Source organism: Bufo gargarizans, chromosome 10 (genome assembly GCF_014858855.1).
Source record: "Bufo gargarizans isolate SCDJY-AF-19 chromosome 10, ASM1485885v1, whole genome shotgun sequence".
Taxonomy (NCBI): domain Eukaryota; kingdom Metazoa; phylum Chordata; class Amphibia; order Anura; family Bufonidae; genus Bufo; species Bufo gargarizans.
This window is the reverse complement of record NC_058089.1, coordinates 17,616,461-17,633,470: the sequence shown is the minus strand read 5'-3', so window position 1 is coordinate 17,633,470 and position 17,010 is coordinate 17,616,461. Positions and strand designations below refer to the sequence as shown.

The 17,010-nt window shown below is 41.7% G+C and overlaps 1 protein-coding gene across 5 annotated transcripts in view; it reads right to left on the bottom strand.

Moving 5' to 3' along the window:
- Window positions 1–282: 282 nt before the first annotated feature.
- Window positions 283–17,010, bottom strand: part of SHANK2 (SH3 and multiple ankyrin repeat domains 2) — a 531,815-nt gene continuing 515,087 nt past the window's right edge. For all 5 annotated transcript variants that reach the window (XM_044270326.1, XM_044270322.1, XM_044270325.1 and 2 more), the window contains one exon: window positions 283–2,183. In XM_044270326.1, coding sequence (XP_044126261.1) covers window positions 1,637–2,183 — 547 coding nt within the window. In that variant the 3' untranslated portion in view covers window positions 283–1,636. The remainder of the gene's footprint in view (window positions 2,184–17,010) is intronic.

The following is a 17,010-nucleotide window of genomic DNA, read 5'->3' as shown; positions in this document are numbered from 1 at the left end:
ATCCGTTCTAGGGTCTTCATTGTTTGAAGACTGACCCATCATCTACACAGACTGAGGCAGACATTTGATGGGCTGGGCCGAATATATGGCCTATACATTCACTAGAAACCCTGAGGGACAGAGTGAACTGATCGGCTCAGCCAAGTCCTACCACAGAGATGTCCCTAGAGCAGGCATGCTCAACCTGCGGCCCTCCAGCTGTTGCAAAACTACAACTCCCATCATTCCCAGACAGCCTACAACAGGGCATGGTGGGAGTTTTAGTTGTACAACAGCTGGAGGGCCGCAGGTTGAGCATCCCTGCTAGAATGCTCCATTCACTTCTATGGGAGTTGTGAGAACAGCCAAGCACGTTTTCAGGCTGGAAGTTGTAGTTTCATAGCAGCTGGGGTGCCGGAGGTTGCTGAGCCCTGCCCTAGAGTATTGGATGGGCCAACAAAATGAACAAAACATGTTGGGTGCCTCACCGTTGTCTACAGGGAGGCAGTGTAAAGAAATGTCTGCTCTCCCTAAATGTAGGCGATGGGTTCACGTGAACTCGACGTGAAGGCAAATGTTTTGATCTCAATGTCTTCCATAGTCATCCCCTTCTACAGCGACGACTCAACGCAGGCAAATGTCAACAGTAACTGGCACGTCATAGAGAGGTAATACCATATTCATTCAAATACAAAAAAATAGCATGGCCTTTCCGATTTTCTATCTTCTGCAATTATCATCAAGTGGAAGACAATGATGGCTGCAAAACTACTTAACAGGTTCGAGAGGTTCCACCACGGAACAATGGACTAAGAAAAAACTTGGGCTTGGGGGGGGGAGGGGGAAGAGAGAGAGTGATTTCTTTTTGTAGGTAGTCTTGCCCCGGCTTGAAAAAAAAAAAGGTTAAACAACCATAAACCATCTCAAGTAAAACACCTTTTTGCTTTTTTTTTTTTTTTTTTTGTATTTTAGTTTACTTTATTACAACAATAAATTTAAACTTTGATACAAATTAGTACCTGCAAAATAATACCACATAAGATCTACAACCCCTTCCAGTCTCAGAGTGGCTCGGGTGGTGGATTGGGAATGGTCACCCAGCCACACAAAAAAAAAAAAAAACTGCAGAGGCCTCTCTGACGCTGAACAGGGGTACATGACTTGTTTCCATTAGGGGTTCAAGTTAATTTTTTTTCCAGATCTTCAGAAACCGCTGCATTATCCGTACCCACTTCCGAGGAAATAATCATTCTTCCGTGAAGAAGTTCTATAAAGGTAGAAAATACAACTCAGCTCAGCTGGTTCAGATGCATTCAAATGAGGCGGATTGTTTTTATTTATTTTTTCTAAAAAGGTTGCACTAATGTTTTTTTTTTCCAAATATTTATTCCACAGAAATAGTATTATTAAATCACAAAAGTTCTTTTTTTTCCATTTTTCTTTCTACAACTATAGTGGCACAAAGGCTGCCCAGTAGACCAGCCACTTGTCTCCTTAAAATATTGTGCTTATAAATTATCTGTACAGCTATTTAAACTTGCAGTAAAGAAAGATAATATTAGGATTTTCCTTAAGTATTTTTAAGGGCCCCGTTAAGAATTTTTTATATATTTTTTTCTGTCGGGAAAGGAAAACAAAGAGGCAACACAAGGTACTTCTATCTGTCCAAGAGTTGCTTTAGTGCTCGTTCTATGTTCATTCGATGCCCTACTCTCGTCACCCCCAGATCTATCAAATCTTCTTTTTGAAGGCTCGGTAGGTGGGTTCCGTCAATTTCATTGTCCATAAACATCTCCTTGTGTTCTCCGAGGTGCAGACTTTCCAGCCAGTCGGCGACATCTTGTTTAGTCCACATGTGGACAGGCTTTGCTGAAAAAGGCTTATTGGAAATTGGCTGTTGTAAAATTGATGGGGAGGGGGACCTGCTTCTCCCTAAGTTCATGCCAAAAAGATCCCCTGTAGGGGGAGGAGTTGGTAGAACAAAGACGTCAGAAATGGAGGCAGCTGGAGCTGACAGAGGACCAGGTTGGATATCTCTGGTTATCTCGGCAAGAGGGCTTGGAGCTCGCCTCATCCCGGCAATCCTGCTGTCGAAGTCGGGCATCCTGTTCTGCAGAGTAATTGGCTGGTTTGCTCCAGGACGGACAGTGAAAGTGACCGTGGTATTTCTGTTACCTGAGACCGTACTCAATACATCTGTGCCCCTATCGAGAGAGAATAAAAACATCAGGGCACATCGCTGGGATACTGAAAGGTCTATAACACTTATGCATGGTAATCACAGGAGTGTAATACAGAATAAATTAGTACAGTGATGGGCCAACTGCGGCTCTCCAGCTGTTTTAAAACAACAAATCCCATCAGACTGGGCATACTGGGAGTTGTAGTTTTACAACAGTTTGCCCATCCCTGAATAAGTAGGAGCTCAGAAGGAGCGCTCCTGTCCCCCTAATTGCCCATTTGCACAGCCAGATGTGACCTAAACACCATTATTATTATTACTGCTTGCCATGTATGACATAAAGGGGTTTCTCGCTAATATATTTAATGTCGTGCTCTAAGCCTGCCTTGTGAAAAAGAGTCACACAAATACAAGCTATTAGAAGGATTTTAAGCTTTACTCACTTTTTTTAAACACACTGCTATTATCTTGAACAGAACCGTACATTCATGAAGAAACAAAAGAATTATAGCTCTTGGAATGCAATTTTTTTTTTTTATGTGCGTGGTCACTAAGGGGTTAATACACGAATGTAAGTATTAGGTATTCAGTTGTCAATCGGGCTACATGGACATGAATGACCTGAGCAGTCATAGTCAAACATACACATCAGCCTGCTTGTTGACAGTTTCCAGACAGCAACAGTAGATAGTCATACATGCTAGACTGTGCATCTGCCTACTGAATCTTAAAGGGAACCTGTCACTGGGATTTTGTATATAGAGCTGAGGACATGGGCTGCTAGATGGCCGCTAGCACATCCGCAATACCCAGTCCCCATAGCTCTGTGTGCTTTTATTGTGTCAAAAAAACGATTTGATACATATGCAAATTAACCTGAGATGAGTCCTGTACGTGAGATGAGTCAGGGACAGGACTCATCTCAGGGAAATTTGCATATGTATCAAATCGTTTTTTTACACAATAAAAGCACACAGAGCTATGGGGACTGGGTATTGCGGATGTGCTAGCGGCCATCTAGCAACCCATGTCCTCAGCTCTATACCCAAAATCCTGGTGACAGGTTCCCTTTAATTAAAGAAGGCGCTTCAGTTTTCAGAAATACTATGAAACTTCTCCAAAGACCACCCCTTATCCAGACCAGATTTCCTATGAAGGCTTTTCAGTTCCACCACTATTCTTTGAGAAGGCCACCCCCTTAGAAAGTCACTTTCCAATGCAATTTTGGGTGGTTGTCTCAAAGATGTTTCGCTGCACTTCAGCCCAAAGCAGGGGCAGAATGGTCATGGACCCTACTGGGAAATTTCCTGGTGGGCCGATGCCCTGGAGGCTGCCTGAGCCCTCCTCACGGCCACCGGCAGTGTACCTAATGATCGGATGCTCTCAGCATTAATGAATGCCAGGAGCATCAGGTACTTATGTTCCTGGCAGGCGGCCGCAGGTCCCCCTCCGGAATCTGTATTGCCGTCTTTAGGATGGAGATACAGTTAAATAATGCAGCAAGGGCGGCAGTATTCTGTGCTGCACTATATTTGGTTCTGCTGGGGCGGTATTTTGTGCCGCACTAAAGTATTGCTGACCCCGCCTACTTCTGTTGTCTCCACCTTCTTAAATTTAACTTTTATTTATATATTTTTTTTTTTCCAGGGCCATTTGAAGTTGTCAGTCCGTCCTCGTCCCATGTTGTTCACCTTGGTATCCAGTATCTCTCTACATCTGATCACACATACATCTCATGAGGTCTATGCATAGTGCATGAGGCCACAAAATGAAGCCATCCTCCAGGTAAAGCAGTGATTATGAAGACATATCTGCCCAGCACAGAGCTCTTAGGCCCTCAGCCTGGCATTCTGTACAATGAATATTTCATGCCATGCTTTACTACTGTATTATGAGTGGTGCATTATTAATGGGGCACTGAATGTCCCTGCAGACACCGGTGTCACTCTGGCTGATCATCAACCTCTCCATCAGATTTCAGTGTGGACTTACCCGGTCACAGAACATAATCAGTTCCAGAGCTGCCTGATATTGTAGAGTCTCTTAAAGGGGTTTTGTCACTTCACCAAATGGCATTTATCATGTGGAGAAAGCAAATACAAAGCACTTACTAATGTATAGTGATTGTTCATATTGCCTCCTTCGCTGGCTTGGCTAATTTTTTCATTACCTTTTATACCCTGCTCGTCTCCAGGGGTTACGGCCATCAATGCAGCGCAGATACGAGGTCGGTAGGACGGAAGCTTCTGCGCATGCGTGCCTATATGCACTGCCACAGTCCCAGCCATCAGGGACACAGGCACTTTATCCTATAGTGTGAAAGCACGGCCACCACTGCCAGATTGCAGGGTGGTCGTAACCATGGAAACAAGCAGTGTATAATGTGATAGAAAAATGAATTAAGCCAGCAAAGGAGGCAATATTGACAATCGCAATACATTAGTAAGTGCCTTGTATTAACTTTCTCTACATGATAAATGCCATCTGCTAATGTGAGACAACCCCTTTAAGGTTGGATTCACACATGCAGTTTTTGGTGCAGTTGTCCTTTTCTTTAGCCAAACACCAATGTGGAAAAGATTGGAAAAGTCTTCCCTCCAAGGGATATTCCATTTTTTTTATTATTTTTTTATAATGATGGCCTATCCTCAGGATGGTCCATCAATATCAGATCAGTGGTGTTCTTACACCCTGCGCCATACAGCTCTGTCCACTGCATGGTGAATAGAGCTGGTTACTGGAGCCCTGCTCCAACTGAATGAGTCCACTGCACAATAGTCAGAACTACTCTGAAACAGCGGATTGGCAGGGGTGCAGGTTGTAGACCAGGAGTCGGCAACCTTCAGCATTCCAGCTGTTGTGAAACTACAATTCCCAGCATGCTCTATTTATTTCTATGAAAGTTCTAAGAAAAACAGTATGCATGCTGGGAGTTGTAGTTTTACAACAGCTGGAGTGCCGGAGGTTGCCTACGCCTGGTGTAAACCATCAAAATAAAAATCTTGGAAAACCCCTTTGAGGGTAGATGCACATGGGGTGGATTTTCCTGCAGATTTACACTAAAAATTGTGAAATCTAAAGTGAAAATCTGCAGCTGAAATTGACAATACTGTGGATTTAAAAATCCAAATCACAGGTCAATTTCTGCTCAATATCTGCAGTGTGTACTGTTGTTAAAATGTCATCTACTGTACATGTAAGATGCCGTAGATCTTCCTGTGCACAAATCCACACAGCAAATTGGCAGCATTTATTCTATGTGTGCGCCCCCCCCCCTTGTGTTTTCAGTTTTAGAAACCAAAAATAGGAAAGTAAAATCTTTCTGATATTATTTGTTTCCCTTTATGATCCTCTTCACCGGCTTAAAAAAAACTGCAAATACTTTTTGATCAGCCATGCAACAATATTCAGTCGTGCGGTTGGTGTCAAAGTTTTTGACAGTTGGAAGGGATGGGGGCACAAATTTACTACTATGTATGCCTGGAAAAAGGCGTACATGCTGGTGAAAAACTACGCCAGATCCAGTTTTTTCACCAGGCACACAGCTGCCTTAGATTAGTCTAATTTATGACGAGGCGCACGCCTCGTCATAAATTGGGTTAATCCTCCGGAAGCGCAACTTGCACTTTTGCTGCAACCGCGACATGTGAATCCCCCCCAAAAAAAAACCACACTGCTGGATTTTTTAAAAGCCGCATGTCACAGTTGCAGCTAACACAAGAGCCGTGCTTCGACTTCATTCATTCCTACATTGCAGCATGGGCACTGGTAGTAGCGCTGCAGTAACCAGCTCCGTCACTACGCAATGGACAGAGCTGTGTAGTTCTGGGGCTAGACCTACGAAAGCTGATGGGTGGGGGTGTGGGGTGTTGGACTCCCACAGATCAGATATTGATCGTCTATCCTGAGGACAGACCCATCAATAGTAAAAGAAAGATCAAAAACAATCACTGTTGCAAAAATAAACTTCTATGGGGAAAGTTATCAAGACTGGTGTTCCCGAAAAATCATTCTTCATCCCCCTGCGCTGGAGTAAGCAGATGCCTCTTAATAAATTAGGCACATCTCTAACCCTCTGTGCACCAGTTCCTGGTGTGCGTTATGATACATCTGGCGAGCTGTGATAGGCGCAGCCCCGACTGCTAAGCCTCCCCCTTTTTTTTTGCCACTTTAGAAAAGCGGTGAGAAGCTCAATAAGTTGCAAATTTTGGTGTGTGCCATAAGATGCGACTTTAATCCATTTAATTGTGGCGTAAACACATTGATAAATGCCCCTCCTTGTGTCCAATCCTCCACTATTTCGCAAAGTAAGGGCCCACTCAAACTGGCCGGATGAACGGGTCCGCACCCTATTCCGCAATTTTCAATGGGGCTGCAAAAAATCTGCATCCGTAGTTCCGTTCCGTGGCCCCGCAAAAAAATATAGATCATGTCCTATTCTTGTCCGCAATTGTGGACAAGAATAGGCATTTTCTAGAGTGGCGGCCATGTACGGTCCGCAAATTGTGGTTCGCACACAGCCGGTATCCGTGTTTTGTGGATCTGCAATTTGCGGACCGCAAATCGCATTTAGCCGTCTGAATGAGCCCTAAATGTTGTGAATAGTGAAGCCTTGAAAGTAATCTGGCATTTCACCAGTTAATGGTACGCTGCTGTGTCAGAACCTGGCTCCACTAAGGTTACTCTACTGGGTCAGCCCAATCCTGTTTTCCAGGTACTTATTGGTTGTCAGTTTTGCTAGTTTTCTTCTGAATGACCACTAGATGGCGACACAGCACAATGACTACCTGTCAGACAAGGACAACCATGACTGCATCGTTCCTCGTGACACACTCGGGGAGGGACTGCGCTCTTGTATCTGGTGTGCTGTTACTGACAGGCCTCATTCTTCATAAACCCGAGAGAGTCCAGATTATTTCAGCAAATTTTGTATTTAAACATTTCATTCAAAATTCTCCAAGCACCTGGGGAGGCCTTAACCTGAGTCATTTCCTTCTATGCGTCAGTTTTTAGAGAACTAAAACCATAATACAGCACCTCTGGGAGATTTTGGTAGTTATATGTTCTGGGGGGTCATATTTCACTGCACTGATCCGGAGTTACAGCCTGTATTGTACTCGCATTCACTGTTCTACTGATTGTTACTGGAAACAGTCAGCAAGCTTACAGACAGATGTACAACCAAACAGCTTAGCTGAGCTCCTATAATCCAGGGGGATCAGTTAATATTTCATTATGCAAATCACCAGAGCAAGCTCTGTGCAGACAGTCCACAACCAGGGACTGTTCAGCGACTTCTCCCCTGAAGTCTGCAGAATTGTAAATGCAGCTCAGAAGAGTAGCATACAGGCTGGAGCTCAGAATGTGTACACATGCCAGCATCATGGCTGGTGCTGCAGTGGTCACATGGATGTACAGCAGGAACGTATACTGAGCGCCAGGGACCACCAGGACATTGGTGCTAGAGCTGGGAGGGACGAGACCGTAGAGTAATGTGTGCTGTTTTAATTATATGGTTTATAGCACAATGCTGTGACAGATCAGTTAAGGCTGAGTTCACACTTCAGTTATTTGGTGAGTTATTTCCATCAGTAAGGACCCGAGCCCGTGCTGCAGACAACAAACAGGCACCGGCCATGTGCACTCCTGGTGCGGATGTGGACCCATTGACTTGAATGGGTCCACAATCCGCAAAAGACGGGACATCTTCTATGGTTTGCGGTGCAGAGGCACGGACCCGAAAGCCCAAGGAAGTGCTTCCATGGACTTCCAATCTGTGCCTCTACTTCACAAAAAAAAGATATGAGATTACCATGTTGCGGAACGGAAGCACCACACTGTTTCGTCCCGTACTTCTCTTCCGCAAAAAGATAGAACATGTCCTATCTTTTTGCGGAACGGGTGGATAGCGGACCCATTAAAGTAAATGGGTCCGCGATACTCTGCGGCTGCCCCACGGTCAGTGTTCGTGCACGGCCACGGGGCGCACACGTTCGTGTGCAGGAGGCCTAACCAATGGAACCCACTGGGGGAGATTTATCAAACTGGTGTAAAGTAGAACTGGCTTAGTTGCCCAAAGCAACCAATCAGATTCCACCTTTTCATTTTTCAAAGGAGCTGCTGAGAAATGAAAGGTGGAATGTGATAGGTGGCTATGGGAAACTAAGCCATTTCTACTTTACACCAGTTTGATAAATCTTCCCCCACTGACTTGTGGTCCACAGTAATATCCGCTATAATACATCTCATTGCAGAATTTGACTTCCCAAATGAAATCGCACTTTGCGGCAGAGTGATCCGGCAAGCAGTTCCGTCACTGGAACTGCCTGCCGGATCATGCAATCTGCATGCAAATGGACAGGCATTTGTAACCGGATCTGTCTTACAAATGCATTGCAAGAACGGATCCGTCTCTCTGGATGTCATCCGGAGAAACTGATCCGTTATATATTTTTTTCACATTTTTACCGGTCTGCGCATGTGCAGACTGGAAGGATGGATCCGGCATTGCGGTATTTTTAATGCCGGATCCGGCACTAATACATTTTAATGTAAATTAATGCTGGATCCGGCATTCCGGCAACTGATCTGGAATTTTGGACTGAGATAATACCACAGCATGCTGCGGTATTTCCTCCGTCCAAAACTCCGTTGAGTGACGCTGGGTTCAGACCTGAGCGCTCTGTATGCGCGATTGTACCGGCGTTTGCAATCGCGCATACAGAGACAAGCGAACGCCCATTGTCGCGCGTTCCCGAAAGTCTATGTACGGGAACGCGCGACGAGACGCCCCAAAGAATCTCATGTACTTCTTGGGGCGTCGGGCGTTTTACAGCGCGATCGTACGCGCTGTAAAACGCCCAGGTGAGAACCATGCCGATAGGGAAGCATTGGTTTCTCATTGTTGAGCTTTTTACAGCGCGTAGGAACGCGCTGTAAAACGCTCAGGTGTGAACCCAGCCTGACTGAACTGAAGACATCCTGATGCACCCTGAATGGATTTCTCTCCATTCAGAATAAAACTGATCAGTTATTTTCCGGATTTGAGCCCCTAAGACGGAACTCAATACCGGAAAAGAAAAACGCTAGTGTGAAAGTACTTTAAAACCTGCAACAAAAACTGACATTTAGGCTGGGTTCACACGTGACTGATTAGCTGGGTGTTTCTGTAGCAAAAATCTAGCAAAAAACATACTGATGAGATGCAGATTCCATTCTTTGCTTTGCAAAGGATGAAATCTGCAGAATAATCTGACATGCTGCAAATTTTAAATCTGCACCACAAGTCAGTTTCTGCAGCAGATTTTTTCTGCCACTCGTGACTGAGAATTGCTAAAAACACATTCACTTTGCTGGTACTGCAAAAAAATCTGCAACAGCAAATCTGTAGCTAATCCACTTTACTGCTACTGTATTCTGCCACAGATTTTCCACAATCCTTTTATTGCTTGTATAATGATTTGGAATATTTATAACACAGGCAACCTATTAGGCCATGGCAACCCATCAGCGCCCAGCAATCATATCATTAGGTGCTGATGGGCTGACAGAGGGGGCACTTAATGTCACAGTCACCATTAATCATGGAGCTGATTGTGCGTTCTAAGGTAGGGGCAGTGCAGCAAGAAGGTTTTAGACTACCACCGGCTCCCAACAGACAGTGAAGCTGAGCTGGAGTCATTCCCAATGCTGTACTGCAGCCGACTATTAGAAAAGCAGTTACTGTACATGCAACCTAGAGGTGATGGCTGGAAGCATCTATAGATTCTGGGAGCTGTGGTTTTCATCATAACATGTATCCGTGTTTCCAAGCTAATAAATTAACCAAAATAACTGTGCCAAAGGGGCGAACACTCAGGTATCATCGGCCCCACTGGCTCAGAAAAGGTTGTGTAAAGTTTAATGTAAATGAGTTGGAACGTCTGAAGTCTATGGAAAAGATTCCCTGGAGGTGACAGACTGCCTCAGTACAAAATGTGGGTTTTGAAGTTTTATTTTTTCAATATTTTTAGGCAATTTGTGAATTTACATATCAAAACCTGGAGACAGATAGACATTCCAAGACGTTATCTCCAGGCTCTTCTCAGCAATGTCTTAGGGACTGGGTTATCGCTATGATTACACTGGTATATCCTATGGATACTGCTGCGTCGGCAGATGCAGTAGTACTCTATATACCAATGGTATTTAACCACCTGTTGTGAATCTACCACTCCCAATATGTTCTGGCAGCTGCTGGCTGTCAGGGCATGGTGAGAGTGGTAGTTTCACAGCAAATGGAGAGCCACAGGTTGGAGTGCACTGCACCACACCAATGGGGTAACTAATTCTACAAATGAGTCACCCACAATTGTTGGGGCCACTGTATTCAGTCTACATAGAAAAATGTTCCCTGGATACTGTAGAGCCAATGTACTAGGTAACAGGATAATGTCCAAGACGCTTGGTTTACTGGGACGACATCTAGAACTTTGAAAAGGTAATGTCGTGTGTATTTCAGCCAGGCTACATATTGAGGCCTGCTTCAAGCAGCTACTACGTGGCCACATTTAGGGTATAACTGTTGCAATGTCTAGACGTGGCTCTGTTGGATGACCTTACTATTGATCTGATTTTGGTTCAGTAGCGCCTCCAGTAGGATCAGGGACTGGGTGATATTATTATGGCTTTTTGTAAAACTGATCTTGTTTTTGTAAAATAAGTCAAATAACATTAAGTTGTAAATTGTAAGTGGATGAGGGGAGGGGTGCACCGTCCTAATCACTAGTGAAGCAAAACTGCCCCAGCGCAGAGGTACAGGGTACAGTCCTGCACCTAAGGCCTCTTTCACACGAGCGTGTCCGGATAAGGTCTGGATGCGTTGCGGCAAACCCGCGCGAGTAGTTTCGCAATTGCAGTCAGTTTTGACTGCGATTGCGTTCCGTTGTTCAGTTTTTATCGCGTGATAAAAAACTGAATGTGGTACCCAGACCGGACTTCTTCACAGAAGTTCAGGTTTGGGTTCAAGGTTGTGTAGATTGTATTATTTTCCCTTATAACATAGTTATAAGGGAAAATAGCATTCTGAATACAGAATGCATAGTACAATGGGGCTTAAGGGGTTAATTAAAAAATATATATAATTTAACTCTCCTTAATCCACTTGTTCGCGCAGCTGGCATCTCTTCTGTCTTGTTCTGTGAGGAATAGGACCTTTGATGACGTCACTACGTTAATCACATGGTCCGTCACATGATCCATCACCATGGTAAAAGATCATGTGACGGACCATGTGATTAACGTAGTGACGTCATCAAAGGTCCTATTCCTCACAGAACAAGACAGAAGAGATGCCAGCTGCGCGAACAAGTGGATTAAGGTGAGTTGAATTATAAAAAATAAATAAAAAGTTTAACCCCTCCAGCGCTATTGTACTATGCATTCTGTATTCAGAATGCTATTATTTTCCCTTATAACCATGTTATAAGGGAAAATAATAAAGATCGGGTCCCCACCCCGATCGTTTCCTAGCAACCGTGCATGAAAATCGCACCGCATCAGCACTTGCTTGGGGATGCTTGCGATTTTCACGCAGCCCTATTCACTTTTATGGGGCCTGCGTTGCATGAAAAACACACAAAATAGAGCTTGCTGCGATTTTCATGCAACGCACAAGTGATGCGTGAAAATCACTGCTCATGTGCACAGCCCCATAGAAATGAATGGGCCCGGATTTAGTGCAGGTGCAATGCGTTCACCTCACGCATTGCACCCGCGCGGAAAACTCGCCCGTGTGAAAGGGGCCTAAGACCGCGGTCTGCAACCCTCAGCACTCCAGCAGCTGTGAAACTACAACTCTCAGCATGCACACTTGTTCGGCTGTTACTCTCCTTGAAGTGAAAAGAGGATTCTAGTTGTAGTTTCAGAATGGCCGCAGGTCAATGATCCTTGACCTAAGACTTACAGTTCTGCAGTAGATACCTGGATCTGACTGTCTAGAAGAATTGCTAATATGCATTCATATGTACTGCTCTGTATCTGTACAATTAACATTGTGCCTGCAAATATACGGCCACTGTTCTATGTAGGATCAGAAGTTTATGGGCCCCTTAGAATTAGGGACCCTGTACTGATTGCTATGTATGCTACGCCATTACATTAGTCTTATCCCTAAAACTGAATTTTTAATGGTCGTACAAATTAAGAACAGGCTCCAAAGAGAACTCCAAGTTGTAGCACATACATTCAAGCGCAACGTTTCGGGGGTCATGCCCCCTTACTCATGCGTGAAGATCAGGTGTAAGCAACAACCTTAACACCTTAAGGACCCGGGCATTTTTATGTGGTGATAACTTTAAAACGCTTTAACTTATCCAGGCCATTATGAGATTGTTTTCTCGTCACATATTGTACTTCAAGACGGTGGTAAAAACTAAGTCAAAAAATTAATTTTTATTTATAAAACAATAATAATTTACCAAAAATTTGGAAAAATTAGCAAATTTCTCTACTTTTAAAATAGATAGTAATAACTCCAAAAATAGTTAATACTTTACATTCCCCATATGTCTTCTTCATGTTTGGATCATTTTGTGAATGCCATTTTATTTTTTGGGGGACGTTAGAAGGCTTAGAAGCAAATCTTGACATTTTTCAGAAAATTTCCAGCTCTATAAACATATCACATGACCTAACCCCTCAGATGAACCCCGTAAAAAATAAAAACCGTGCTAAATAAACCATTGTCCCCTTACATCACAAAGTACAACAGCAAGCGATCAAAAAGGCGTATGCCCACCAGAATAGTACTAATTTAACTGTCACCTCATCCCGCAAAAAAAAAAAAAGCCCCTACCTGAGAGAATCGCTCCAAAAAATAAAAAAACTATGGCTCAGAATATGGAGACACTAACATTTTTTTGTTTTAAAAAAGACATATTGGGTATCGCCGTGTCCGTATCGACCTGCTCTATTAAAATATCACATGACCTAACCCCTCAGATGAACACCGTAAAAAATAAAAACTGTGCTAAATAAACACATTTTTTGTCACCTTACATCACAAAAAGTGTAAAGGCAAGTGATCAAAAAGTCATACGCTCCCCAAAATAGTGCCAATCAAACCGTCATCTCATCCCGCAAAAATCATACCCTACCCAAGATAATCGCCCAAAAACTGAAAAAACTATGGCTCTCAGACTATGGAAACACTACAACATGATTTCTTTGGTTTCAAAAATGAAATCATTGTGTAAAACTTGCATAAAAATATATACATATTAGGTATTCGCCGCGTCCGTGACAACCTGGTCTATAAAAATACCACATGGTCTAACCTGTCAGATGAATGTTGTAAATAACAAAAAATAAAAACTGTGCCAAAACAGCTATATCTTGTTACCTTGCCTCACAAAAAGTGTACCCTAAACTAGTACCAACAAAACTGCCACCCTATCCCGTAGTTTCTAAAATGGGGTCACTTTTTTTGAGTTTCTACTCTAGGGGTGCATCAGGGAGGCTTCAAATGGGACATGGTGTCAAAAAACCAGTCCAGCAAAATCTGCCTTCCAAAAACCGTATGGCATTCCTTTCCTTCTGCGCCCTGCTGTGTGCCCGTACAGCAGTTTACGACCACATATGGGGTGTTTCTGTAAACTGCAGAATCAGGGCAATAAATATTGAGTTTTGCTTGGCTGTTAACCCTTGCTTTGTTAGTGGAAAACAATTATTAAAATGGAAAAACCTGCCAAAATAGTGAAATTCTGAAATTTCATCTCCATTTTCCTGCAATTCTTGTGGAACACCTAAAGGGTTAACAAAGTTTATATAATCAGTTTTGAATACCTTGAGGGGTGTAGTTTCTAGAATGGGGTCATTTTTGAGTTGTTTCTATTATGTAAGCCTCACAAAGTGACTTCAGACCTGAACTCGTCCTGAAAAAGTGGGTTTTTGAACATGTCTGAAAAATTTCAAGATTTGCTTCTAAACTTCTAAGCCTTGTAATGTCCCCAAAAAATAAAATGTAATTCCCAAAATGATCCAAACATTAAGTAGATATATGGGGAATGTAAAGTAATAACTATTTTTGTAGGTATTACTATGTATTATAGAAGTAGAGAAATTGAAACTTTAAAAATTTGCAAATTTTAGGCAAATTTATTTATTTTTTGATAAATAAAAATTATTTTTTTTACTCCATTTTACCAGTGTCATGAAGTACAATATGTGATGAAAAAACAATCTCAGAAGGGCCTGGATAAGTCAAAGCGTTTTAAAGTTATCACCACATAAAGTGACACTGGTCAGATTCGCAAAAAATGGGTACCTAAGGACCAGTTCAGGTCTGAAGTCACTTTGTGAAGCTTTCATAATAGAAACCACCCAAAATGACCCCATTTTAGAAACTAAACCCCTTAAGGTATTCAAAACTTTGTTAGCCTTTTAGGTGTTCCACAAGAATGAATGGAAAATGGAGATGACATTTCAGAATTTCACTTTTTTTGGCAGATTTTCCATTTTAATAATTTTTTTTCCACTAACAAAGCAAGGGTTAACAGCCAAACAAAACTCAATATTTATTTCCCTGATTCTGTAGTTTACAGAAACACCCTATATGTGGTCGAAAACTGCTGTACAGGCACACAGGCAGGGCGCAGAAAGAAAGGAACACTATATGGCTTTTGGAAAGCAGATTTCACTGGTATAATTTTAAGCTGCCATGTTCCATTTGAAGCCCCCCGGATGCACCCCTAGAGTAGAAACTCCCAAAAATGTACCCTATTTTAGAAACTACACCCCTCAAGGTGTTCAAAACTGATTTTACAAACTTTGTTAACCCTTTAGGTGTTACACAAGAATTGCAGGAAAATGGAGATGAAATTTCAGAATTTCACTATTTTGGCAGGTTTTTCCATTTTAATAATTTTTTTCCACTAACAAAGCAAGGGTTAACAGCCAAGCAAAACTCAATATTTATTGCCCTGATTCTGCAGTTTACAGAAACGCCCCATATGTGGTCGTAAACTGCTGTACGGGCACACAGCATTGCGCAGAAGGAAAGGAACGCCATGTGGTTTTTGGAAGGCAGATTTCACTGGTATAATTTTAAGTTGCCATGTCACATTTGAAGCCCCCCTGATGCATCCCTAGAGTAGAAACTCCAAAAAAAGACCCCATTTTGGAAACTACGTGATAAGGTGGCAGTTTTGTTGGTACTATCTTAGGGTACATATGATTTTTGGTTGCTCTAAATTTCACTTTTTGTGAAAGGTAAAAAAAATAGCTGTTTTGGCAACGTTTTTATTTTTTGTTATTTACAATGTTCATCTGACAGGTTAAATCTTGCACTATTTTTATAGAGCAGGTTGTTACGGATGCGACAATACCAAATATGGTTGTTTGTTTCAGTTTTACATTATAAAGCATTTTTGAAAATAAAAAAAATATATATATTTTTTTTGTCTCTCCATATTCTAAAAGCCATATTTTTTTATTTTTTGGGCGTTTTATTCAGGGTCTCATTTTTTTCGATATGAGATGACTGTTTGATTGGTACTATTTTAGGGTGACTTTTTGATCACTTGGTATTACAGCTTTTTGTAATGTAAGGTGACAAAAAATGGCTTTGACACACTATTTTTATTTTTTTACGGTGTTCACCTGAGGGGTTAGGTCATGTGATATGTTTATACTGAAGGTTCTTACGGACGCGGCGATACCTAATATGTATACTTTTTTATTTTTTAATTATTTATGGTTTACACAATAACAGCATTTTTGAATAAAAATTGGGTATCATTCTTGCGGGATGAGGAATGACTAGTTTAATTGGCACTATTTTGGGGTGCATATGACCTTTTGATTGCTTGCTATTACACTTTTTGTGATGTAAGGTGACAAAAAAAATAGCTTTTTTGACATTGTTTTTATTTTTTACAGTGTTCACCTGAGGGGTTAGTTCATGTGGTATTTTTATAGAGCAGGTTGTTACGGACTATTTTTCTTTTTTTTTTTAACGTTTAACAGAATAAAAGCATTTTTTAAACAAAAAAAAAGATTTTTCAGTGTCTCCATAGGCTGAGCCATAGTTTTAAAAAAAGTTAAAAATTGAGTGATTGTCTTAGGGGCTCATTTCTTTGTGGGATGAGGTGACTCTTAGATTGGTACTAATTTGGGGGGCATACGCCTTTTTGATCGCTTGGTGTTGCACTTTTTAAGATGTAAGGTGACCCAAAAATTTATTTTTAGCACAGTTTTTATTTTATTTTTTTATCAGAGTAGTTAGGTCATGTAATATTTTTATAGAGTCGGTCGATACGGACGCAGCGATACTTAATATGTCTACTTTTCTTTTTTTTTCCCTATTTTTTTTTTCATTATAAAAAAACACAAACTTTTTTTTTTTACTTTTTATATCTTTCCTGACAATGTTGCAACAATGTGGTTTCTTGGTATTTATTTTTATCCTTTTCTTCTTTTTTGCTGTCTGTGGACTCCATATATCTTTGTATATTTGATTTATGTTATGAAGTCTTACTCGTATCTCTCTTTTTGTTTGTCCTGATATACCACATGCTACAAGGGCATCTTAAGCCATATATAACGTTCTTAGTCATACAAGTAGCAGAGTGGTACATGGGAATTTCATACCCTTTTCTAGAGTGATTAATTTTGTGTCCTTAATATTTGGTTACAAGGGCACATTCCCATGCCTATCCTGTATGAATGGTAACCAAATATTAAAAGAAAAGGATAAAAATAAATACCAAGAAACCACATTGTTGCAACATTGTCAGGAAAGGAAACCTAAATGGAATGAAGTAAAATGGGTAATATTAGAGTATATCATACCAGGGACAACTCCTGAAAAT